This window comes from Sapajus apella, unplaced genomic scaffold (assembly GCF_009761245.1).
Source record: "Sapajus apella isolate SASKATOON/1434 unplaced genomic scaffold, GSC_monkey_1.0 scaffold90, whole genome shotgun sequence".
Classification (NCBI taxonomy): Eukaryota; Metazoa; Chordata; class Mammalia; order Primates; family Cebidae; genus Sapajus; species Sapajus apella.
In genome coordinates, this window is record NW_022437030.1 from 8,764,044 (window position 1) to 8,791,021 (window position 26,978).

The 26,978-nt window shown below is 38.5% G+C and overlaps 2 protein-coding genes across 2 annotated transcripts in view; both read left to right on the forward strand.

Annotated features, from left to right (window-relative positions):
- Positions 1-5,318, forward strand: part of MMP2 (matrix metallopeptidase 2) — a 27,260-nt gene extending 21,942 nt beyond the window's left edge. The window contains exons 12-13 of the mRNA XM_032255748.1: positions 2,212-2,321; positions 4,413-5,318. Coding sequence (XP_032111639.1) covers positions 2,212-2,321; positions 4,413-4,516 — 214 coding nt within the window. The 3' untranslated portion in view covers positions 4,517-5,318. The remainder of the gene's footprint in view (positions 1-2,211; positions 2,322-4,412) is intronic.
- A 2,120-nt stretch (positions 5,319-7,438) lies between these two features.
- LPCAT2 (lysophosphatidylcholine acyltransferase 2) overlaps positions 7,439-26,978 on the forward strand; it is a 79,584-nt gene continuing 60,044 nt past the window's right edge. Inside the window, exons 1-2 of the mRNA XM_032255749.1 lie at positions 7,439-8,095; positions 24,464-24,603. Of these exons, the coding sequence (XP_032111640.1) occupies positions 7,925-8,095; positions 24,464-24,603 (311 nt within the window). The 5' untranslated portion in view covers positions 7,439-7,924. The remainder of the gene's footprint in view (positions 8,096-24,463; positions 24,604-26,978) is intronic.

The following is a 26,978-nucleotide window of genomic DNA, read 5'->3' on the forward strand; positions in this document are numbered from 1 at the left end:
TCTGCAGAGGAACCACCCTGAGACTTCCTGAAAAGGGACAGGGCTGAAGGGCCTATCAGAAGCTTTGGGCTGCCTTCCAAAGGAGGCAGATCTCTCTCCCAAGAGAAGTGGTGAATGAGCTTGTGGCACTGGCCCCTGCCCTAGAGTCTGCAGAGGCCTCAGAGGCATCTTTGCTGGAGAAGGAAAGAGAGCCCAGAGTGACAGAGACCGAGCAGCTGTCTTTAGCATGCCAAGAAGAGCTCAGCGCCTGCTTATAGAAGCTTCCACTAAGCCACAAATACATGTTCAACATCTGCTGTGTGCCAGACACTGAGCTAGGTGCTGGAGAGACAGGGTCAAGAAATCATCACATCCTGCCCTTGTGTAGTTTATAGTAGAATGAGGAAAAATTACATAAATATATTTGAATCAGTTAATGAAGGCCCTCAGTATGGGACCTCTACCAGAGCCCAGCCTGAGGCTATGCATGTCATATATTTCTCAGTTAAGGGAGATACTGTTATTAGCTCCTTTTCCCAAGGGTGGAAACTGAGGCTGAAGTGGCTCAAGGAAAAGCTGGGACCCAAATGTCTGTTCTTAATACCTGCTCCACATGGCAACTTCTACAGCTGCAGAGAAGTACCAGAGTGTTACAGAGAAGCCTTTATAATCAGTGTACACCAGTGAGTGGAAACCACCTTTCAAAGAGCTGATGGGGATAGAGAGGAAAGTGAAGAGATACGGTCCCCTACAGAGAGAACATCTTCTGATACCACAGTGCTTGTGTTCTTTCTGGATGAAAAGAACTTGGAAGCAAAATAATTATCTGAGCCTTAGTTTTCTCATCTGGAAAATGGGCTTGCGTTCTGCCATTCCCCACCTTCTGTGGGTAGAATGAGAAAGAAATGAGGGCCAGTTCAAGCATGGGACATATATCTCCAAACCATCCTAATGCTAGGGAATGTCATTTGAGGGCTCAGTGGAGGTGGCTGGGATGGGAGTGTTGGGATTTTCAGCTAGGAAACTTGACTTTGGTGACCCAGGGCATAAGGAAGCATGCCGGGTTTTGTAAGGACGTGTCTTACGCTGCAGCCGGGATTAAGGAAGGCTTTTTTGGCAGTTCTTGAGGGTGATGGCTGAGGGAGAAGCCCACACTGGAAGGCAGCTGCTATTGGGGTCCAGGGTGCTGTTGGCATCCAGGGTGAAGGTGGTCAGGGCTGGCTGCAGAGAGAAAGAGAGCCGCTAGGAGGTGCTGTGGAGCAAAAGGTGGCTGCTACCAGGATGGGATTCAAACACATCCATCTAGAAACAGCTCTGCTTAGGCAAGACTTGATCTTGTTTACTGGGGTATCCATAGCTCCCAGAGTGGGAGCTCAGTAAATATTTACGGAATAATGAAGTGGAGAAGCAAAGGAATCAGCATGACAGTGGCATTTAAAAAGTTCTCCAAACATCTTAAAAAACAGAAGGGTTGCTAGCCAGGGAGAAGAACATACCAACCAATGCTGCTGTATTTACCTGAATTAAAGGCGGGGCCCAGGATTGCTGCAGCTGGAACTGAGGTGACATGTGGTCCACCCTGTGACTAACAGGCCTTGGACTCACACGTAGCACTTTGCATTGTAATCTCACTGCCCCAGCTATGACTATCTTCCAGGGCAGAGATTGTCATCTTCCCTTGACAGATGTAGAAGCAGCAATTTTTCCAAGCCACAAAGTGAAAGAATGATGGGGCGGGTTCCCATCCCTGGGCTTCTAGTTTCGTGCTCCTCAGATGACAGTGGGGATTTGTTTGTAGGGGAGCTAACATTTCTTAAATACCTACTAAGTAGTTATGAGATATGGGGATAGAGGCTCTGCATGTGCTATTTTATTTAATGCATACATTAAATTAAATATGCTAAATTAGACACAACCCCATTTTACAGCTGGTAAAACTGAGGCTGTATAGAAAGTGGTTAACACACTGTTTGGCATGTAGTAAGTGCCGTATAAATGTCAGAGATTATTTTTATGGGATCCAAAGTCATATACAATTAAAAGTAGGAGATTTGGGGCTCAGACTCAGGTCTGATTCCATGCCTTTCCACTGCAGCCAGCTGCTTCCCTGAAGGGCTAGGTCCGGTTTCCCTGGCCTATTCAGGAGCCATCTGCTATGTGTGCCCATCCAGGCTGGGAGAGAAGTGGCCTTTAGAGAGGCCCTGCTTGTTCACTGTGTCTGTTTCTTTACAGATACAATGAAGTGAAGAAGAAAATGGATCCTGGCTTCCCCAAGCTCATCGCGGATGCCTGGAATGCCATTCCCGATAACCTAGATGCCGTCGTGGACCTGCAGGGTAGCGGTGAGCCACCCAGGACTGTCTCCGCTTTCTAGGACTCCCCACCCCTAGCCAGGGCCCAGCTCCTTGTAAACACACAGTTCTTCATTGTGCAGGGCAGGCAGGCAGGCGGCGCCATGGAAAACAAATCAACTCCTTCATTCCAGTGCTGGGAAGGCATCCAGATCCCTAACCTCTGCTCCTTGGCCTGGTTCCAGGCAGTAAGACCCAGAAAGGCTTCTCACAGCTGCAGGGCCTGGAGCCAGGGCAGGGGAGGGCGTAAGGCCTGGGCTGGTGGAGGGGGAAGGAACATGGGCTACATGCCATGGATTCATTCTGGGGTTTGATCCAGGCCCTTTTGGGTTTCGCAGGAGGCCTGTGACCACCTCCCATTAGCAGAAGGATGGCTCCATTTGAGACAAGGCAAACTTTGTCATGCTCTGTTGCTCATGTGGCAAAGATCTCCCACTCAACCAGTTTGCCCCTGGCCCTTTGCTGATTAAAACACAACCAGTAGCAGTGAGGGATAGAATTTGGAGTTCAAAAATCATACTCTTGAGGAAGCATCTGTGAGCTCTCTAGGGTCCTGGAAATGGGTCCAGTTTGGCTTTTTTAGAGGAGATTGTAACTAAATTCCACAGAATTTGTTTTTGAGCACCTACTGTATGCTAAGCACAGGGCCCTGACCTCTAGTAGCTGAAGGTCTTACATGTCCAAGAAAAAGCAGTGTACAATCAGATGCTAGATTAGGGATTATCTTCAAGAATAAACATCTATTGAGTACCTACTGTGTACTAGCATTTTAATAGTAAATGGGATTGTGTATGTCAGGAGTCACAAATTTCAACAGCTCCACGGGCCAGGCAGGTAGTACAAATGAGTAAAGGAGGCAGGGCACACAGTGGGGAATTGTGGCATCCACGTTGAATCAGAGAGCACATGCCTCATTTACAGGAGGCAGTTGCTTCTCACCTTTTGATAATTATTGGTGGACAAGATGAGGGGCCTAGGCAGGGTGCTATGGTTCACACCTGTAATCCCAGCATTCTGGGAGGCCAAGGCAGGAGGATTGCTTGAGTCCGGTAGTTTGAGACCAGCATGGGCAACATGGTAAGACTCTATCTCTACAAAAAGATTTTTAAAAACATTAGCTACACATGGTGACACACACCTGTAGTCCAAGCTACTGGGGAGGCCAAGCAGAAAGGATTGCTTGAGCCCAGGAGTTTGAGGCTGCAGCAAGCCGTGTTCACGCCACTACACTTCAGCCTAGACGACAGAGCCACACCCAGTCTCCAAAAAAAGAAAAAAAACAAGAATGGGGGGCCTGGTGTTATTAGATATTCTATATTAGATGTTCAGATTTAAAGACGAAACAAAACAAAAAAACTTGTGAGAGCCAAATAAAACCCATCTGTGGGCCTGATAGGACTGGATGTATCCTGTTTTGCCACCTCTGGTATATGGAGAGCGCTTAGTTTGACACTTGTGTTAAGTGGGGTTATTGTTTTTAATAATAGCATATGTTAGCTGATTTAATCCTCACTGCAAGCACTAGGAGGTTGGTATCTTTATCCTCATCTTAGAGATGAGCAAACAGGGAATAAGAGAGCTTATTTCACAGCCATTTCCCTTCTTCCAGTCCCAGTGGGGGCTCTTCTGGGTTTTAGTTGTGTTTTATTTTTGGTTTTGTTTTCTTTTCTTCAGTCAGATCAGGTTGAAACAATTGAATTTTTTTTTTTTTAAGAGGCAAGGTCTTGCTTTGTTGCTAAGCTAGAGGCACAGTCATAGCTCACTGCAGCCTCCAACTCTTGGGCTTAAACGACCCTCCTATCTCAGCCTCCCAAGTAGCTTGGACTACAGGAATGCACCACTATACCCAGCTAATTTTTAATTATTATTTTTTTTTTTTGGTAGAGACAGGGGTCTCTCTATGCTGCCCAGGCTGGTCTTGAACTCCTGGGCTCAAGCAACCCCCCTGCCTCAGCCTTTCAAAGCTCTCTTCTGGTTTAAAAGCTTTCCCCTATGCCAGGCAGAAATTCAAGCTCCCAGGAACCTTCTTTGTGCCAGAATGTCAGGATAAGGTGGTCACAGTCTCTTCTTTCTCTGTCCCAGGTCACAGCTACTTCTTCAAGGGTGCCTATTATCTGAAGCTGGAGAACCAAAGTCTGAAGAGCATGAAGTTAGGAAGCATCAAATCCGACTGGCTAGGCTGCTGAGCTGGCCCCGGCTCCCACAGGCCCTTCCTCTCCACTGCCTTCAATCACTGGGCCTGGAGCACTAGAGAAGGACCCGGAGGGGCCTGGCAGCTGTGCCTTCCGCTCTACAGCTAATCAGCATTCTCGCTCCTACCTGGTAATTTAAGATTCCAGAGAGTGGCTCCTCCCTGTGCCCAAGGATAGGTGCTGATTGTACCCCTCCCAGGTACCCCTTCCCCTTCCACTGCCACCAACCCTCAGAGCCACCCCTGACAAGATACTTTGATATTTTCAATGCAGCCCTCGTTTGGGCTGCCCTGGTGCTGCCACACTTCAGACTCTTCTCCTTCCACAACCTTCTGTGGCTCACAGCACCCTCGGAGCCAACAGAGACTGTCTCAAGGGGGCACTGGTGGCCCGACAGCCTGGAATAGGGCAGTGGGATGGGGGCATGGCCAGATGGCCACTCCAGACCCCTGGCCTTTCACTGCTGGCTGCCTTAGAACCTTTCTTACATTAGTAGTTTCCTTTCTCTGCACTTTGTTTTCTTTTGGTCTTGTTTTTTTTTTTTTCCCCCACTTAGAAATTGCATTTCCTGACAGAAGGACTCAGGTTGTCTGAAGTCACTGCACGGTACATCTCAGCCCACATAGTGATGGTTCCCCTGTTCACTCTATTTAGCATGTCCCTACCCAGTCTCTTCCTCCACTGGCTGGAGGAAAACCAAGTGGTGGCTTCCCATTCAGCCCTCCCCACCCCTCCCTTCAACCGTTCCCCATGGGAAATGTCAACAAGTATGAATAAAGACACCAATTGAGTGGCTGTGTTTGCCATCTGTTTTAGCAGAGCCTAGACAAGGGCCACAGACCCAGCCAGAAGCGGAAACTTAAGAAGTCCAAATCTCTGGTCCCCGCAGGGAACAGGTGATGATGTCTGCTGGAAAGGTCAGCGCGTCCAAAGTAAACAGCAAGAGAAACTCAGGGAGAATAAGCCCTAGTCCCTCTGTCCTATTGAAAGAGCCCTGAAGAAACAGCAATTCTGTTGCTTTATGGTGGGGTCTGTTCAAGGTTTGCTTCCTCTACAAGTCTCAGTTTCTTCACTAGCAATCATTTGAGTTCTAATGCTGCTACTAATAACAATGAACAGCAACGATAATATCCCCTTCCATTAATATGCTTTCTATGCGAAGCACTTCTCAAGCGTCACTTAATTTAACCTTTCCTACCCCCTAAATAGAGAGAGGCCATTATTGGCTGAATCTTATTGATGAAGAGACTGATGGCTCAAGAGAAGTGATTTTTCCAAGGTCCCATAGCTATTAGGGACCTGCAAGGACAAAGGATAGCCTAGCAGAGGAGCTTTAGCCCTCAAACTAGAATATCCACCACCCTCAAAACCACTCCTGCCACCCTCCACCACCACTCCAGCCCCCAAACCACCCTGGGTAAACACAGCTAGGGGAGAAATAATGTGCTTGCTTCTAAACACAGCTGGTATTAATGGATAAGCTCCTTACTCCTTCCTACCAGTCTACCCACCTCTAACCTCCTATGCAGAAATTCTGGAGCTACTGCCAAACAGAAATTTAAAGCCTGGGGATTTTCTGAGGCCCTTTCTGGCTCCGATAGTCGGATTAGTGTATTGCTTCTGGCTTCTGATGATGGGCCTGGTGAGGAAGGTGGGTAAGGAGTGAACTCTACAGGTGACCTCCTCAGTGGTCCTGATGTCATCTTTTCTATCATTTATCCTCCCATGGCCTGCCCCCTAGCTCAGACTCTTTTTGTTTTGTTTTGTTTTTCTTTTTTGAGACAGTGTCTTGCTCTGTCACCCAGGCTGGAGTGCAATGGCACAATCATAGCTCACTGCAGCCTCGATCTTCTGGGCTCAAGCTATCCTCCCACCTCAGCCTCCTGAGTAGCTGGGACTGCAGTCATGCAACAGCACGGCCAGCTAATTTTTTCTTTCTTTTTTTTTTTTTTAAGAGACGGGGGTCTCACTTTGTTGCCCAGGCTGATCTCGAACTTCTGGACTCAAGGGATCCACCCTCTTCAGCCCCCAAAGTGCTAGGATTACAGGCATGAGCCGCCACCCGTGGCCTGGCTTAGGTTGTTGATAGTTGGAAAGACATCCTTCTGTGCTAAAGAAGTATCTTTATCTGGCTAAACAGCCTCAAGGGTCTGCCAGTTCCAACTTGAAGACTCCCTAGACTGGGGAATCTTCCATCATGTCTATAATGCACTGTTGTTAATGTTCCCTGTTATATCGAGAGAAAATTCAGTGGCTCCATGACATGATAATGCTTAAAACATGCCATTTCTTCAGTCCTCCTTTATGAACACTTCACATGCATTATTTTATTTAATCCTTACTACAGTTCTATGGGGTTAGAATGAATCTCCCATTCCTAGACAAGAAAGCAAACTCAGGGTAAGTGACTGACTCAAGGCCACACATCTACGTAGTAGGGCTGGAAGATTCTGAGATTCAGAGGGTATGTTTGGAGAAGCCCAGGGCTCAGATTTTATCCTGGCCTGACTGCCTGCTGTGAGCAGAGTTGATCAGTAGGAGTGAGTTGATTATCATCTCCTTCCTTTAACTCTCAGCCACTGAGGGCTTGATCAACTGGCCTCAGGTAATGGGACAACAGCCCCTGCCCTCCCACCCCAACAAAGACCCAGACAGGGCGAAACAGACCTTGAACTTCCTCAGTGTGAAATGGAGTCACAGCCCAAGGCATTTCCCTTTTCTGGGTCAGGTTCCTCATCTAGCGTGGAGGGAAACTGTAATTTTTCCCTTTTCTAGAAATAGCAGCTCACTTTTCCTCTGGAGATCCATCTCTCTCTTGTCGGTCCATTATGTTTTGAGTGAGACAAATTCCACTCCTAGTGCCATCATGGGTGTGTTAATATTCGTTCATTTAATGGAACAGTCCAGCGGAAGTGCTTGCTCATGGCATTACTGGAATCAGGTTCTGATTATCTGAGAATACATTTATCTTCACTTTACAGAAGGCAACGGAGGTTCATGGAGGTAATGATTTGGCCAACGTCACAGGCCCAGTAAAAGGGATTGAAAATCCAGGTGTGCCTGACCCTAAAGCAGGAAACTGCCTAGTGTCTCGCTGTGACTTGTTAGGGATCCTGGGGTACTCTTCAGGGTCTTGGCTCCGAAGGAAAAGCGTTCCTCTCCGAGGGAACGGGCTATATTACCAAGGAGGTGTGGCCAGATGCCTGAGGGGGTGTGGCCAGGGCCTGGGGCAGTCAGAGCCGAAGGGGCGGGGCGGCAGCAGCCGGCGTCTAGGTAACTTCAGCGCCTGCGCAGAGGCTCCCCAGCCCCGTCCTAGGCTGGGGTTCCAGTGGGGCTTCAGCTTGGTTTTGGCTACACCGCCCGCGTAGGTCGCTTCCGTCGGGTTCCCCGCCCGGCTTGACCATGAGCCGGTGCGCCCAGGCGGCGGCCGTGGCGGCCACAGTGCCAGGTGCCGGCGTCGGGAACGTGGGGATACGGCCGCCCATGGTGCCCCGTCAGGCGTCCTTCTTCCCGCCGCCGGTGCCAAACCCCTTCGTGCAGCAGACGCAGATCGGCTCCGCGAGGCGGGTCCAGGTGAGGGGCGTGGGTCTGAGAGAGGAGGGCGGCCAAAGGGGGCGTGGGTCTGAGGAGGGAGGTGTTGTGAGCGGGGCGTGGGTCCGAGCGGGCAGGTAGTCTTGAGGGGAGCCTGGGTCTGAGGCGGGTCCAGGTGAGGGGTGTAGGTCTGACGGGGGAGGGCGGTCGAGGGGCGCGTGGGTCTGGGAAGCAAAGGCATCTGAGGAAGAAAGAGCAGTGGATCTGAGAGGAGAGGACTTTTGAGGGGCAGAGATAGGCGTCTGAGAATTGAGGACATTTGGAGGATGGTCAGATCGGGCACAGGAGGAGAGAAGATGCAGGGAAGATGCGGGCCTGAGAGGAGGATCCGAAACAGGAAGAGACTCCGCTGGCTGGCTGGCTGGTGGCACAGGCTGCATTCCATGTCCCCAAGGGAGAAGAATCTGTGAATCTGTGGCAGAAGCTTCAACTTGAGTTTGTGAGAGTGAAGTGGGAGGTAGATCTACCACGGAAGAGTAGGTTTGAAGAAGTCTTTTTTTTTTTTTTTTTTTTGCCTTAGGAAGGAGATGAGTCAGTATGGGATGGGTAAGAGTGAGGCAGAAGGCAGAGCCCAGGTCTGGGATTAGAACAACAGGTAAGGCTGTAATGATTTATCTGGGCAGGAGCATGCTGGAGGGTAGGAAGTCAGAATCAAAGAAAAGGGACAACTGAATCAGCTTAGAGTGTTCAAGATTTTTTGGTCCAGAATCAATCTTCACTTAAAAACTTCTCCGAAACAGAAACATGAGTAGTAGCCCAGACTGTTTTCCACTGCTCAAAATGACTATACTCTTATGCACGAAGGAACTTTCCTTTCCTTTTTCTGGTAAAGGGCTCCTTTTACCATTAGCAGTTGCACTCTTTGGACTTCCTCTTTGTTGAAGTTAGCGATCAGAGAACAAGATAGACCCTGCTTACCACATTTGTCCTGTATGTTCTGCAGGGGGAAAAAAAAATTTGAAGTTTCCATGTCCACCTCACACATTACTTTGGATTTGAAGCAGTATAACATTTGCAGTCAGCTTGTATGCACTAAAACCATTGTCTTTTACAGTGTGGGAAGGTTAAGTGTGGAGCTAAGCGGCACAGGTGGTGGCTTGAGTAATGGTAGATGAGTGTCTGGTTGAAGAAGGGTGTGAGAGAGGAAGAAGATGAGGAATATAGTAATGCCGTTTTGCAAGGAAATTGAACGTTTAAAAATTTGATCTTCATGTCTTTAAATGAATATTCTTTTTGTGTCTTGACATTCTGAAACATTTGTAAATACATAGGCCATCGTTCAAGATTAAGTTTAGTCCAATTTACTTAAATCATACTTAAAAATATGCCCATCTATTTGACTTCATATTTTGGAGAGAGACTCAGAATAGCATGTTTACAAATATGTATATTTCACCTGGAATAAATTATTAAGTTTTTCCATCACCTGGTTTGTTACTGCTTAAAAAGCTCTTCCAAATAACTCTCTGAGAATTGTAGTATAATGGAATGATAGCTAGTCAGTCATAGGACCTGGTCATTTATTAGTTGTGTGACCTTGCCCAAGTCACTTAACCTCTTTGAACTATACTTTTCTCATCTATTAGATTGGAATATTAATAATTCAAAGTAGGGCTAAAATTAAGTGGAATAATATATGAAAGAATCTGGTATTGTTCACTGATCTTAATATTGATAGTTACCCTATTATTTTCTGCAAAGTATAAACTCTACTTAAAATTTGCTACTTGGATTAAATGGGCTTTAACAAAGTCTGGATATTAAAAATACTTTTTACATTTATATAGATCAGAGATACCAAAGAGGTTTTAATGACTCGAATAATCTGGGTAAAGGGAAGATTTGAATAGGCATGGTAGAAAAACAATGTCTATATTATCCTGTTTAAAAGATTGGACATACTTTCATTTAAGTATGGCTTCGTATGATTAATTCAGACTAAATTTAATCTTAAGTGATGATCGATGTCTTGCTTGAGGACTGTTGTCCTCACATTTCACTAAGAAAGTTAAACAAACAAGTGCAAAAATATATATTCCCATGTTTAGTAACTGTAATGAAGGAAAACCAGAAAATAACACTGAGAGAAGGCCACTCAATGGCGATGACATATTACCAAACAGAAATATGATGGGGAATCCTCTTAATTTGTCAACAATTTAACTCAAAATTGACTTACTATTAAGACTATTATTCGTTGCAAACCCTGAGATGGCACAGAAAAAAAAAAGTTGTCTAATATTTGGCAACTTGTTCAATTAAAATCCATATTGGTTGCTTGTGGTAGACATGAGTGACTCTTATGCTAACATACTTGAACTTCATTCCAAGTCTTTCTTCAGGGTCTATGCTATATGGTCCTTTCTTTCAGTCAAGATTATTTCTTGGTCTTTTAATAATGATAACTCTTAAAAGAGAATCCCAGCTGTGACCTACCAGAGTGACTTGGGAATATGAGTCATGGCATCTTCTCCACAGTACTATTCCCCAATATACCACCATACTTCATTGCACCACCCATTCAAATAAATATAACATTATCTAAAAATAGTATGCTTACCATGTACACAGAGCTTCAAGAAAAGTCTCCTGGATCCAAGATCCCTACTATGTTATAGTTCTGAAACTCCTACCCATTTAATCTAATACGTATTCTGTTTTATAGGAAATAAGACTGATAGCAAAGTTTCATTATATTTGTAAGTCAGTTTTCAAGTGAAGAATAATTTAACAGGGCTAGTTTTAGTCTCAGGAATGATGGAGTAGCTTAATGTAGACAAACCTTTCCATATATAATAATTATAAACCCCAGTCAAAATATGAAAAAAAAAACTACATGAAGGCACTATAGAGCAATACAAATCATACAGAAACTGGAGGGATTTGTTGCTTGAAATAATAGTGCTATAATATGTAACATTACCCCAACCCCTTCTTTCCCTGAAGGTTATCACTTGACACCATGAGAAGGGATTGCTAGAAAGCCTCAGTCTTACTGGCCTAATGTATCAGAGCACAAAGTTCAGGACTATCAGAATGGCTAAAAATTGAAGGAGGAAATCCCAGAAAGGAAGAAGCTAGAAATGAGGGAGCCCCTAAATTGGCATATAAATTCTCTCAAAACCTTGGCTGATCCCTGAACTGTGTATTTACAAAGGAGTCTTCAAAGGTAACAGCAGAAATGAAGAAGGAAAGTAACAGCTGAAAGGAAGAAGCTGAGCAGACACTTCAACTGGTTAACACAACAGGGAAAGCACCTTTAGAATCCCACCAATTAAGAGGGTCCTGGAAAACATTTCAGGCTTTACACTGAAGCCTCACAAAGCTGATACCATAGGAGAAAAGCTGTACCCTAGGACTAAGGCTTCAGTCAAAGACTAAGGTCTAGCTTCAAACCATTTTTTCCTTAAAAAGCATAAAACTATGCCTTCACAAGGTAAATGCAACCAGCCAGAATTTTACCTACTTGCTAGGACAGAAATCAATACTCTTTAGAAAAGGGTAACAGAATCCAGAATATCTGTAATATATCGTCCAAAATGGCCACTATACTACAAAAACTATACTAGACATCAAAGAAATAGGAAAGTGTGACCTATTATCAAAAGAAAAATCAGGCAATAAAAGTAAACTCTAAGATGACCAAATGTAGTACTTTGCAGAAAAATACTTTAAAGTAGCTATTGTAAAAATGCTCAAGGACTTAAAAGTAAAGAGTGACATAATGAATGAATAGCTCAGGGGAGCTTTAGCAGAGAAATAGAAAATGTAAAAGAGAACCAAATGGGCATTCTGAAACTGAAAATTATTATATCTGAAATGGAAAATTAACTAGATAGGCTTAACAACACATTGGAGATGGTAAAAGAAAGTGTCAATGAACTTGAAGTTAGGTCACTAGAAATTATTCAGTTTAAAAAGCAGAACGAAAAAAATTGAGATGAGACATCAGCAAAATTGGTGAAGTAAAGGCCTCTGAAAATTATCTTCTCCATAAAAACAATGAAAACACAAAAAAATTATCAGAATCAGCTTTGTCATAGCTCTAAAAATTAACCAAAGGCTTTCAACAATCCAAGGAGCATTTATTTAAGAGTGCTGACTCTTGATAAGAATAGTAGACTTTGTGACAGTTTTATTTTATTCTCATTCCTCATCCTAAGCTCTGTAGTAGCCTTAGAAACCAGCAGTCTGCAGACATAATGAAAACCAGTAATCTGGCAACCACTAGAGGGGGAAGAATAGTGTTGGAGTTTCTTCAAAGCCTCATTCCCAAGGAATTGTCATTATTGGTCAGTCTCGTGGCTGCCTGGAAGGCCTCCTTTGCCAAACTGTCTTCATGTGATTTGTCTTGGTGCTTACACAGTGCAAATAGCCTTTTCTCAAGGGTGTTTGTCGAAAACAATCAGAGGAAAGTGAGTGCAGTGGTGCACACCTGTAGTCCCAGCTATTCAGGAGGCTGATACAAGAGGATTTCTTGAGCCCAGAAATTCAAAGGCAGCCTAGGCAACATAGAGATACTCTGCTTCTTAAAAAATAAAAATAAAAAAATCAGAGGCAATTGCTTAACATCACAGCTGCCTGAGGCAGTGGGTAACAGTTGGAGTAAACAGTGGGCTAGCCAAAACCTTAAAATAAAATGCTAGGGGATGAGATGATCATAGGGGACTTTAAAAGCTTTGACATATTCATAGGAATCTTGAAGGCTCTCCACATAAGTAAGGCTTTGTTCATGCTTGAGGCTATGCACATGTCCTGAAAATATCTAAAAATACCCTAAGCTCTTACCTCTGACTAACCTTGAGGCTCTGTACTAGCAGAAAGTGAAGGCTAAGACAGAGTTGTCATCTGTCATCTGACTATTTATGGTGTGCCCCAACATGTACACAGAGACCCTTTGCAAGCATCAGGAAACTTATTGGTTTCAGGTACTTAAGAAAATATCTAATCATTAACTGATTACTAAGGTACCTGGACAGAGACTTTAAATTTAGTAGCCACAATGGCAAAGAATACAAGCTTTACAAATTAGTTTATACAATACACTAAACAAACAACTAACAACAACAACAAATAGCAATCACAACAAATCCTGGTAAGGGATGAGAATCTTTTCCAGAGTTGCTATATTATTTAAGATGTTTAGTTTTCATTTAAAAATTGCAAGGTATATAAAGAAAAATAAAGTATAGTTTACAAATAGTTAAAAAAAAAAAAAAGCAGTCAATGCAAACTTTCCCTGAGCAAGCCCAGACTTTAGTCTTACTGTACAAAGACTTTAAATCAGATATTTAAAATATGTTCCAATAACTAAAGGAAACCATGTGAAAAGAGCTAAAAGAAAGTATGGAGCAGGTTATCACCAAATGGATAATATCAATAAAGATGGAGAGAGAGAGAGAGAGAGAGAGAGTGTGTGTGTGTGTGTGTGTGTGTGTGTGTGTGTGTGTATTCACTAGAGTGGCTCAACAGTAGACTATATCAAACAAAAAAGGAATCAGCAAACTTGAAAACAGATAAACTGAGATTATCTAGTTTAAGGAACATAAAGAAAAAAAAGATGAAGAAAACCAAACAGTCTCAAGAGACCTATGGACACTAACAACTTTACAAACAGATTCATAATGGGAGTCCCAGGAAAGAAGAAAGGGGCAGAAAGAATATTAGAAGAAATCATGGCCAAAAATTTGATGAATTGGGTTAAAAACACTAATCTGCCTACTCAAGAAGCTCAAGGAACTCTAAGAATAAACTCAAAGATATCTATATCTACAGATATCATAATTAAACCATTGAAATCCAAAGAAGAATAATCTTGAAAACAGAGAGAAGCAACTCGTTATGTACAAAGAATCCTCAGCAAGATTAATGACTGATTGCTCATCAAGAGCTACAAAGACCAGAAGGGAATAACAGGATGACATTTTCAAAGTGCTGAAAGAAGAAGACTGTCAACAAAGAATTGTATAGCTAGAAAACTATCCTTAAAATGAAGTACAAATGAGCAAAAACTAAGAGAATTTTTCATTAGCACACATGCCCTAAAATAAATAATAAAGGGAGTCCCTCAGGCTGAAATGAAAGGATACTGGAAAGTAACTCAAATTCACATGAAGACATAAACAGCAGTGGTAAAGGCAACTACATGAGTAGATATAAAGGACAGTACAAATGTCATTTTTTTGTTTGTAAATCTTTTTTTAACCCAACTTTTAAAAGTCTACATAAAACAATAATTATAAATCTGTGTTGATGGACATACAATGTATTAAGACATAATTTGTATAACAATAATGCAAATAGGAGAAAGGAGGGACTGGCTCACAGTTTTTGTATACTATTGAAATTAAATTGGTTGATCCAAACCAGATAATGATTATAAGTTAAGATGAAAACACTTAGGACAATCACTAAGCAAATACATTTTTAAATATAGCAAAAGAAAGAATGAGGGAATTAAAATGGTACCATAGAAAATATTTAACACAGGAGAAGGCAGCAATGTAGACATAGAGAAATAAAAAAAGATATAAGACATATAGACAGCAACTAGCAAAATGTCATATATAAATTCTACCTTATTAGTAATTACATTAAATATAAATTGATAAAACAATTCAATTAAAATGAAGATTGGCAGAATTGATAAAAATATGTAACTGTACACCTCCTTAAATGGACACACTTTATTTATTTATTCATTTATTTACATAGAGGCAGAGTCTCACTGTGTCGCCCAGGCTGGAGTGTGGTGGTACAATCACAGCTCACTGTAGCCTCGACCTCCTGGCTCAAGCGATCCTTCCATCTCAGCTTCCTGAATAGCTGCCACTATAGGCATGCACCACCACACCCAACAAATTTTTATATTTTTTTATAGAGGTGGAGTCTCCCTATATTGCCCAGACTGGTCTCAAACTTCTGGGCTCAAGCAGCCTTTCTGCCTTGGCTTCCCGAAGTGCTGGGATTATAGGTGTGAGCTACCATGCCTGGCCAAGAGACATACTTTTGATTCAAATACACAAATAGTTTGGAAGTAAAAAGATGAAAAATGATATACCATGCAAACAGTAGCCAAGTAAGAGCTGACATGGTTGTATTACTATTAGATAAAATAGACTTCAAGACAGAAATTTTTGCTAAAGAAAGACATTTATAATGATAAAAGGGTTGATTCATTAGGATGTAATTATAACCATATATGCATCTAACAGCAGAGCCCAGAAATAAACAAAGCAAAAAGTGGCAGAACTGAAGGGTGAAATAGACAATTCAACAATACTAGAGACTTCAATTACTCAATAATGATAGAAGGTAGAACAATGAGACAGTATCGACAAGGAAATAGAAGACTTGAAGAACAGTGGAAACTGACTAGATCTAATAGATTTATATTGTAAAACCCTCAACACTAGAGAAAAAACATTCTGTGTTTTCTGCTGTTGGAGCATTTGCCAAGGTAGACCATATGTTAGGCCATAAAACAAGTCTCAATAAATATAAAGTGGTTAAAATAATACAAAGTATGTACTCTGACCACAGTGTATTGAAATTAGAAATCAATAACAGAAAAAAATGTTGGAAATTCACAAAAATATACATTGAAATAAATTACTTCTAAATAACCAATGATTCCAAAGTAATAATAAAACAATAGAGAAAAACACCACCATCAAAAGTTGGTACTCTGAAAAAAATTTGACAAATATTTGTCTACACTAGCCAAGAAAAAAATGAAAGAAGACTCAAATTAAGAGAGAACAATATTACTGATCTTTCCAAAATAAAAAGGATTATAAGAATTATACGAACAATTGCATGCTAACAAATTAAATAACTTAGTTGAAATGACCAATTTCTAGAAAGACACAAAATACCAAAACTGATTCAAGAGTAAGTAAAAAATCAAATAGATCTGTAATAAAATAAAGGGATTAACTAGTTATTAAAAACATCCCACAGAGAAAAGTTGAGGACCAGATGGCTTCACTGGTGAACTCTACCAAAGGGTTAAAGAAGAATTAATACCAATCCTTCACAAGTCCTTCCAAAAAATAAGAGGGGATACTCCCCAACTTATTCTGTGAGTCCAGGCCTACTCTGATACCAAAACCAAAAAAGGACATCACAATAAAAGAAAACTATAGACCAAGATTTATTGTGAATATATGTGCAAAAATCCTCAATAAAATGCTAGCAAACTGAATCCAGCAACTAATAAAAGGGATTATACCGTGGCAAAGTGGGATTTATCCTAAAAATGTAATTCTGGTTGAATGTAGAAAAATTAATATGAGCACCATATTTATTGAATAAAAGGCACAAGATCATTTTAACAGACAGAGAAAAATGATTTGACTCCCATTCATGGTAAAAGCTACTCAATAAACTAAGAATGGAAAGGAATTTCCTCAGCCTTATAAAGGGCATCTGTGAAAAACAGCTAACATTATACTTAATAGTGAAACACCAAGAAGTTTTCTTCTAAGATCAGGAACAAGACAGTGATGCCTACTCTCATTACTTGTATTCAACATTGTAGTGTAGGTTCTAACAAGGGCAATTATGCAAGAAAAAGAAAAGACATCTATATTGGAAAGGAAGAAGTAAAACTATCAAGATGACATGATTTTTTAAACATAGAAAATCCTAAGGAATGCACAAAAACACTTGGAGCTGATACAGAAGTTCAGCAAGATGACAGGATACAAGATCAATATGAAAAAATCATGGTATGTTTTTTCACAAACAACAATCTGAAAATGAAATTTAAAAAACAGTTCAATTTAACAGCATCAAAAGGAGTGTAATACTTTAGCAACAGAAGAATTCTACACTGAAAACTACAAAATACCATTGTATTCTGTATTCATAGATTTGGAAGACTTAAATTGTTAAGATAATGATACTCCCCAAACTGATCTACAGATTAATATAATCCTTATCAAAATATCAGCTGGCTTCTTTATTTATTTGCAGAAATTGACAAGCTAATTTAAAAATTCATACGGAAATGCAAGGGACTACAAACAACCAAAAGAATCTTGAAAAATAAAAACAAAATTGGAGAACTCACATTTCTCAATTTTAAAACCTACTATGAAGCTACAGTAATCAAGACTGTGTTGTACCAGTAACAAGACAGACATATAGATCAATGAAATAGAATTGACAGTACTGAAGTAAGTTCATACATCTGTGGCCATTGATTTTCCACAGGATTGCCAAGACGATAAAAGGGAGTGACTAGTTTTTGCAACAAATGGTCTGGGACAATTGGATTGACATGTGTCACAGCATACACAAAAATTAACTCAAAGTGAATCAAAATACTGAATATAAGACTTAAAGCCATAAAACTCTTAGAAGAGAACGTAAGTGTCAATCTTACTGACCTTGGATTAGGCAGTGGTTTTCTAGACATACAACAAAAGTACTAGCAACCAAAGAAAGAATGGGTAAAGGGTACTTCATCAAAATAAAACATTTTGTGATTCAAAGTACACTACCATGAAATTGAAAAGATAACTTACTGAATGGAAGAAAATATATGCAAATTATACATTTAGTAAGAGTAGAGTGTTCAAAATATATAAAGAACTCTTAGAATGCACCAATAAAAAGATAACCCAACCCAAGTATCAACCCAGAATTCTATATCCAATTAAAATATTATTCTGAAATGAAGGGAAAATGAAGGCATTTTCAGATAAGTGAGAATGGAGGGAATTTGTGGTCAGGCCTGCATTCAAGAAATGGTGAAGAAAGTTTCTTGAGTTATAGGAAAATAACACCAGATTGAGACTTAGATATACAGGAAAGAATGAAGAACACTGGAAATGGTAAATACGGAAATAACAATATCAAACTTTTTTCTTTATATTAATTTCACCAAAGAGTTAGAAAATGTAACCATTTAATGCAAAAATTATTATTTTCCTGGGTTTACATATATGTAGAGGTAAAACATATAACAATACTGAAAGAATGGTGGATAGGATGGAATTGTACTGCTTTTCTTACACTTTCTGTGAAGTGGTATAGCGTTAACTCAGAGTAGATTGTCTTACGCTAAGCACACATGGTAATCTTCAGACCAACTGCTGACTAAAAGTACAAGAAGATACAGCTAAGGAGCCATTAAAGAAATTTAAATGGATCACTAAAGAAAAATTTCATGAACTCGAGAAAACAGAAAAGAGAAACAGAAACATAAAACTGATGGGAACTGATGGGATATATAGAAAAACAGCAAAACAGTAGATTTATATCCAAATACATCAATAATTAAATTTGGTATACATTAACATTCTAACGTAAAGGCAAAGATCTTCAGACTGGACAAAAAAGACTCAGCTATACATTAATTTACAATACATGCACTATAAATGTAAATAAAAAGATAAGAAAATATAACATGGAAATAATAAGTGTAGGAAGCTGATACGTACTAATATCAGATAAAGTAGACTTCAAGACATGTCATAACACCACATATAAAGAGGGACATTTCTTAAAATAAAAAGGTCAGTGGGAAAACTTAGCAGCACTTAATGTTTATGTACCTAATGTCAGAACTCTGAAAACATGAAGCTAAAATTGAGAGAACTAAACAAAGAAATAGATAAAACATAATTGAGGATAGAAACACCCCTTTCTTGGTAATTGACAGAAGAGTCAAACCAAAGATTAATAACACAGAAGATTTGAACATTGGTAACCACTTTGACTGAATTGAAATTTATGGAACACTACATCCAATAATACCAGAATATAGCTTCAAGTACACATTGAGTGCTTATCAACATAGACCAAATGCTGGATCATAAAAACAACTCAATAAATTTCAAAAGTTTGAAATATTACACAGCATATTCTCTGACCACAATGAATTATGTTAGAAATCAATAACAAATACATCCGATAAAAATGGGCATATTTAGAAATCAAGCTATATACTTTAAAATGGTCCCTGGGTCAAAAACATATTATAGGTGAAATTACAAAATGTTTTAAACTAAATGTAAACAAAAGACAACATATCAAAATTGTGGGATGCAGTTAAAGCAGTGCTTGCAACTAAACCAATACAGTTAAACACATAGAAAAGAAGAAAGACTTAAGATTAATGATTTAAGTTCTCACCTTCAGAAGCTGGAAGAGAAAATTAAACACAAAGTAAATCAAAGAAAGGAATAATAAAGATGAGAGCAATAATCAGGGAAATAGAAAACCACATAGAAAATTAAAATGAAACATTTGTTAATAGATTAATAGAATAGACTAATGGAATTGATAAATCCTTTTAATGGAATTGATAAATACTTACCAAGACTGATAAGAAAACAAGAAAGAAAATACAAATTACCAGTATCAAGAACGAAAGAGCATATGTCATTATGGTTAGATGGCTAATAATGGAACATTATTAATAACTTTATGCCAGTAAATTTAAAATGTACATGAAATGGACAAAAATCCAGTGTGTCAAAAATGGACACAAGAACTAGAAAATATGGATAGACCTTTATCTATGAAGGAATTTGAATTTATTTTGTATACACAAATATACATTTAAAGAAAACTTTTCACCAAGATTATTTCACTAGTAAATTTTGTCAAACTTTTAAGAATATAATAAAATCACTCACACAAGGTTTTTCAGAAAGTAGAGAAGTGTGGAATACTACCTAATTACTTTGATAGGGCTATCATTACCTTGATATCTAATCTGAAAAGACATTATAAGAAAAGAAAATTATAGATCAATATTCCTCATGCTCATAAACGTAAGAACTCCTAACAAAATATTAGCAGGTCAAATATGGCATTGTATAAAAAGGATGATACTGTGTATTACTTCCAAGTTTATCATATCTCAGGAATATAAGGTTGATTTAACATGTAAGATTCAAATTTCAATGTAATTCACCATATAAGCAAAACATGATAAAATGCATGTGATCATCTCAATAGATGAAGAAATTTCATTAACTTACATGATAAAATTCAATACCCACTGATGATAAGAAAATTTCATGATAAAATAGGGATAAAAGGGAACTTTCTCCATCAGTTACAGAGCATCTACAAAACACCTACAATTAATACCATGGTGGTAAAATATTGAATCTATTTCCCCAAACGTTTGGAACAAGACAAATACCTTGTTCACCACTTCTGTTTGACATTATTTTAGGGATCCTAGTCAGTGCAATAAGGTAAGAAAAAGGAGTAAAAGACATATGGATTAGAATGGGAAAAGTATAACTGTCCTATTCACAAATGATATAGACTGTATATGAAGAACTTCCTAAGGAATCAACAGAACAACTAACCACTAAGACTAATAAGTGAACCTGGCTAGGTCATAGGATACCATATGAAAACTTAAAATCAATTTTACATTTATATACTAGAGGAGCAAATAATTACAAAATTAAATCAAGTAATTTATAACAGCAATAAAATGACATTAAATACTTAGGAAAAAACCATGTAAGACCACTACACTGAAAACTACAAAATATTACTGTGAGAAATTAATGAAGACTTACATAAATGGAGAGATATACCATGTTTATGAATTGGAAGAATCAATATTATTAGGATGGCAATTTCCTCCAAACTGATCTGTAGATTCATTTTGAAATCTCAGTAAAAATTCTAACAGGCTTTTGTGTATGTGTGGAAACTGACAATTCTAAAACTTATTTGGAAATGTGAAGTATCTAAAATAGCCTTCAGAAAAATGACGAAGAAGAAAGTGTTGTTGGTCTCACACTACCTGATTTCAAGACTTACTTCAAAGCTGTAGTAAATAAGATAGTGAAGTATTGACAGAAGTATAGATGAACAGATCAATGCAACAGAAAGAGAATCCATACTTAAATATCCAATTGAGTTTTTGCAAAATTGCCAAGAAAATTCATTGAGGAATGTCAGGTCTTTTGGTGCTGCAACAACTGGATAAATTTATGCTTAAAAATGAACTTTGCTCCATACTGCACACCACACACACAAAAAGTCATTGAAGATTGACCATAGATTGAAATGTATAACTCAAAACCATACAGCTTCTAGAAGAAAAAAATATAGAATATTTTCAGGACCGTGAGGTAAAGATTTTTTCAGAAGGAAACAGAAAAGAATTAAACATAAAATACAAATTGGTAAATTAAGCTTCATCATAATTAAAATTACTTTAATAAAAAAAATGACATTAAGAAAATGAGAAAGCAAGCCACAGAATGAGTGAAAATATTTTCAGTGCATATATTGACAAAGGGCTTGTATACATTTATACAGAGCTCTTACAAATTGATAAGAAAGAGACTAACAACCCAGTAAAAATGGGCCAAAGACTTGAACAGACACTAATATAAGAAGTTAAATAAATGACCAATAAGCATATGAAAAATGTGTTCAACACCATAGTTCATGAAAAATAGATTAAAGCCACATGAGATATCATTTTATACCCACTTTAATGGCTCACATTAAAAAATAAAAAACTGACCATACAATATGTGGGTAAGGATGTGGAGCAGCAGGAACTCTCATACCTTGCTAGGGATGTAAACTGGTGAAGCCACTTTGGGAAACAGTTTTGTAGTATTAAATAAAGTTAAGCATGCCCTATGACCCAATAATTTTATTTACAGCAAAATGAAAATGTATGGTCACACAGAGATTTGAACATTAATGTTCATATGAACAATAACGGTTGAAAAATTATAATGGGCCAAATGTCCTTGAACAAGTAAATAGATTGTGATATATTCATACAATGGAATAGTATTCTCTGATTAAAAAGAGTAAATACTGATACATATGACAATATGGCTGACTCTCAAAAATATGAAGTAATCAAGCCAGATATAAAAGGGTAAATGCTGTCAGGCACAGTGACTCACGCCTGTAATCCCAGCACTTTGGGAGGCTAAGGCAGGCAGATCATGAGTCAAGAGATCGAGACCATCCTGGCCAACATGGTGAAACCCCCGTCTCTACTAAAAATACAAAAAATTAGCTGGGCGTGGTGATGTGCGCCTGTAGTACCAGTTACTAGGGAGGCTGAGGCAGAAGAATTGCTTGAACCCAGGAGGCAGAGGTTGCAGTGAGCCGAGATAGCGCCACTGCACTCTCTAGCCTGGCGACAGAGCGAGACTCCATCTCAAAAAAAAAAAAAAAAAAAAAGGAAAATACTATGTGATTTTACTTATATGAAAATCTAGAGCAAGTAAAACTATAGTGAAAGAAAGCCTATCAGTGGTTGCTTAGGTTTGGGGAGGGTACATTAATTGCAAAGGGCAAAAGAAAACTTTTTGGGATGATGGAAAAATGACCACCACTTGATTGTGGTGGTCATTGCATAGGGGTATGCATTTGAGAAACTCATAATCTATGAACTTCAAATAGGTGTATTTTCTTTTATGCACATTATACCTTAATAAAGTTGTTTTGTTGTTGTTTCATTTTGTTTTTGAGATGGAGTCTTGTGCAATGGCATAATCTCAGCTCACTGCAACCTCTGCGTCCTGGATTCAAGCGATTCTCCTGCCTCATCCTCCCGAGTAGCTGGGATTACAGGTGCCTACCACCACGTCCGGCTAATTTCTTTGTATTTTTAGTAGAGACAGGGTTTCACCATGTTGGCCAGGCTGGTCTCGAACTCCTGACCTCATGATCTGCCCACCTTGGCCTCTCAAAGTGCTGAGATTACAGGCATGAGCCACCATGCCTGACCATAAAGTTTTGTTTTTTTTTTTTTTTTAGTCTACCAACACCAAATGCTGGAAAGGATGTACAGCAGCTGAAATTCTCATACATTTCTACTGATACTTTTATATGATGCAACTTTAGAAAACTGGTGGGTTATTATAAAGTTAAACAACATCTATGAACCAGCATTTCAACTCCTAGGTGTTTACCAAAGGGAAATGAAAACATATTCACAGAAAGGCTTGTACAAGAATGTTCGTAGTGGCTGTATTTATAATAGCCCACAACTGGAAACAACCCAAATGTTCATCAGTGGGAGAATCAATAAACAAAGTGTCATATAGTTACATAGTGGAATAATACTCCGCAATTATGAAGAATGAATTACTAATGTATGAAACAACATATTAAAAATATTAAGTGGAAGAATGCATGATATATGATTCCATTTATGTGATGTTTATGAACAGATAAAACTAAATTATGGCAATAAAAATCTAGCATTGGTTGCGTAAGAACATAGGGTTTGACTAGAAGAGGCACAAGGTGACTTTCTCAGAGTGGTAAATTTGTTTTATGTGTTAATTGTGGTGGTGGTTACACAAGTATATATTTATCAAAGCTCATTGAATTGTATACTTTAGATCTGTACATTTCCTTGTGTTACTATTTAGTATTCTAGAGGCCAAATAATTAGAATATTTTTGGCATTTTTTTATAAATTATTTGATGGCCTCAGAATCATATAAGCACCAGTAGAGACAGAAAAAGAATGCTATTTGAGTAATATAATTGGCTTATAGAAAAAACGACAATGTACTATATACATAAGCACAGTCTATTTCACTCAAAAGGCAGTACAATGAAAGAATTAAGAGCAAAGACTTTATAACGAAACTAGGTTCAAATCCTGGTTTTACCACTTGTGATCTTAAGCAATTTAACTCCTTCTGTGCTACTCCTTTCTGGTATGTAAAACTTGAAACTTAAGGTTGTAAAAACTAAATAGCTTACTACATGCCACATGCTTAGAATGCCTGGTACATCACATAGTAAGCATCCATGTATTATTTGCTGTTCTTACTTATTCACTTTTCATTTCTTCTTATTATTTATTTTTATTTTCTCATCTGTTTTGATTGTTATTAGTTATAAAGTTCTGGCAGGTATATAAAACAATGCATTTACTTCTTCACACTCTGATATCTTCACTCTTCTACCTAAAGCTCTCAAAAAGCAATTGCCCCTTCTTACCTTGCTAGCTCCTGCTTATCTTGCAAGACGGTTCAAGTTATAGCTCCTCCAGGAAGCTTTCCCTGGCTGCTAAATCCTATACACCTTTTCTTTGTTCCCCCAGCATTCTCTATTCACTTTCATGGATATACAGATCACTTGTCTTACGGTTTTTCTTCAGCGTTTCTCTTGCTACACAGTAGGCTTTGTGAAGTTAGATATAATTTGTTATTTTTCTTTATGCTTGAATCCTTGTCTGGTACAGGGTAGTAGACAATTGATCCTTGACTGAACGCATGAATACCATAAAACTTTCCTGTTACATGTTTCTGTTTGATAGTTATGAATTAAAATAATGTCCATTCATCTATTTTTACCAACTTTGACTTTCAGATTTTCCTTCTTGGTATTATCCTGCTTCCAATTCGTGCCTTATTGGTTGTGTTAATTTTATTACTTGCATGGCCATTTGCTGCAATTTCAACAGTATGCTGTCCTGAAAAGCAGACCCACCCAGTAACTGGTTGGAGGAGGTAAGAAATAATTATGTCTAACATATTAGGACATAATATTAAATTAAGATATATCAATATACGAAGAGTTTGTAATAATTTAGTCAGTGATCAATAGCTTTATCTAACTGCTACCTACTCAATAATAAATAATAATTTATTTTTATTTCTCATATAAAATATGTAGAAATTACTACCCAAATGCCAACTACATTATGATAATCTTCTAAAAGATGTAATTTCCTAATGTTAAAATATTTTGTTTTCTGAGTTATTGCCACATGTGATACATCCATAATTCGGAAAGATACCCAACTATTATTACACTTGAGACTATTAAAGCTAAAAAATACCTCTTTTTCTCTTCCTCAGTTTTCACATTTGCTTTTCTCCCTCTACAGCTTTTTGTAGTGGCATAAGTGGATTAATTATATTATTTTTATTAATTAATAGTAATTTCTATTGTAATAGAATAACAATTTAATTATTAACCAATGTAGTCTAGTTGTTTTAAACATTAGCATGAGGCAGAATGAAACTACTTTTCAGGCATTATCTAATTAAGATGGTAATAGAAGAGAAACTGATCATGAATTAATAAACTACTGGTAAAAGTTTATTTTTATTGGACAGAACCAAATTGTTGTGATCTGTATGCCTTGAAAGTGCAGCCTCTTATTTGGACTCCATGGATTCCATGTGAATTTCAAATCTGTAGATAGGTTTTAGTGCATTGTCAAACTCTTTGAAATTGTTGGCAATTTCTTTTATATGCAAGAATATTTTTGTATCCAAATCTCAAATGTGAATACATCCTCCGAAAATTTTGAGAAATACTATTCTAGAAACTTTTAAAGAAATATGTAGCTTGCTGTTCAGTTCATGTTCTGGTGAACAAATGTCAATATCAAACACAAGGCTGGTTTGAAGTGGAAATGAATCCAATGCTGTAATGCCCCAGAGAAATCTCAGTTCTTGTAAACCATGCTCCTTTGTTTTATAACTCAAGGCTGTATAGTATAAAACAACACTTGAAGGAATGTTTTTTATGACTCACCAGTTCTTTTCAGATTACCTCTTTGGTTTTTAATGTCAGTGGCTTATAAAAACCTAGGATGATAAAAGGAATAGGTCTAAGAATCCAGGCAATAGATATAATAAATGTTAGAAAAGAAAGTTTTACTTTTGTCCGTTAAACTAGTATCTCTTTCTCCTCTCAAACAGGTTATGTTGAAGATATTATGTGGGACCAGACTTACAGCCATTTTTTAAACATGTTAAATAGGAGTGTTTAATGACTCCGAATATGGGATAAATAATAGTTATCAGAAGCTATATCACTATAGATAAAAAATAAGAGGTGTGGAAATTTGATAAAGGGGTACACTTTGTATCATTACATGAGTAGAAATCTCTTCTCTAAACTAAAGGTGAAGAAAGGGAGGTACAGTTCCTATGCCCTTTGGAAAAGTATTTTGATTTTCTTTATATAACTTCTTGTGAAATAAAAGTCACAGAAACTTCCTCAGAGCTAGTTGCCAATGGCTTCTCACTATATTATTACAAAAATGTGGAGATAATTAGATGAGAATCCTATTTTTAAAAGCTAAGGTGGGTGGATCACTTGAGGTCAGGAGTTTGAGACCAGCCTGGCCAACATGGTGAAACCCCGTCTCTACTAAAAATACAAAAATTAGGCCTGGTGGGAGGTGCCTGTAATCCCAGCTACTCAGGAGTCTGAGGCAGGAGAATTGCTTGAACTGGGGAGGCAGAGGTTGCAGTGAGCCAAGATTGCGCCACTGCACTCCAGCCTGGACAATAGAGCAAGACAAGGTCTATAAAAAAACAAAAACAAAAAAACTCTCATTAAATACCTCTGGGATGATGTACATAGTTTATTTTTTGATAAAAATCTATATGCTTATTCACATACTGAGATATCCCTTCTACGTTTGCACTTCTGGGAAAACATTTTTGTTTCCCTGCCCAACTGGATCTTATTTGTCTTGTGTGTCCAGCACAGTTCCTGGCACAGTTTGATGAGTTAATGGCACAATCTTTTTTAAAATGTTCTTTAAAAAAGTAGTTTCTGGATTGCTCAAGTGCATCTCATTCCAGGGAAGTGAGATGGTGAACTAACTTCGGATGATTCTTGATGAGATCTAAAACTGTAACAATACAGATAACAAGACTTACTTTTTAAAAAATTCCTAAAATAATTCTGAAGACAGCTTCAGTGTGAGAGTTCCAAAAGTGTTTTAGGAGATCATAGCATCTTCATTACAGCAAATGTGGATTTCCAAGATAACTACTTTGAAGGACAATACATATTTGGACATCTCAGTAGGGGATGTTTGTTGAAAATTCATTGTTTTGAAAATTCATTTTTAACACTT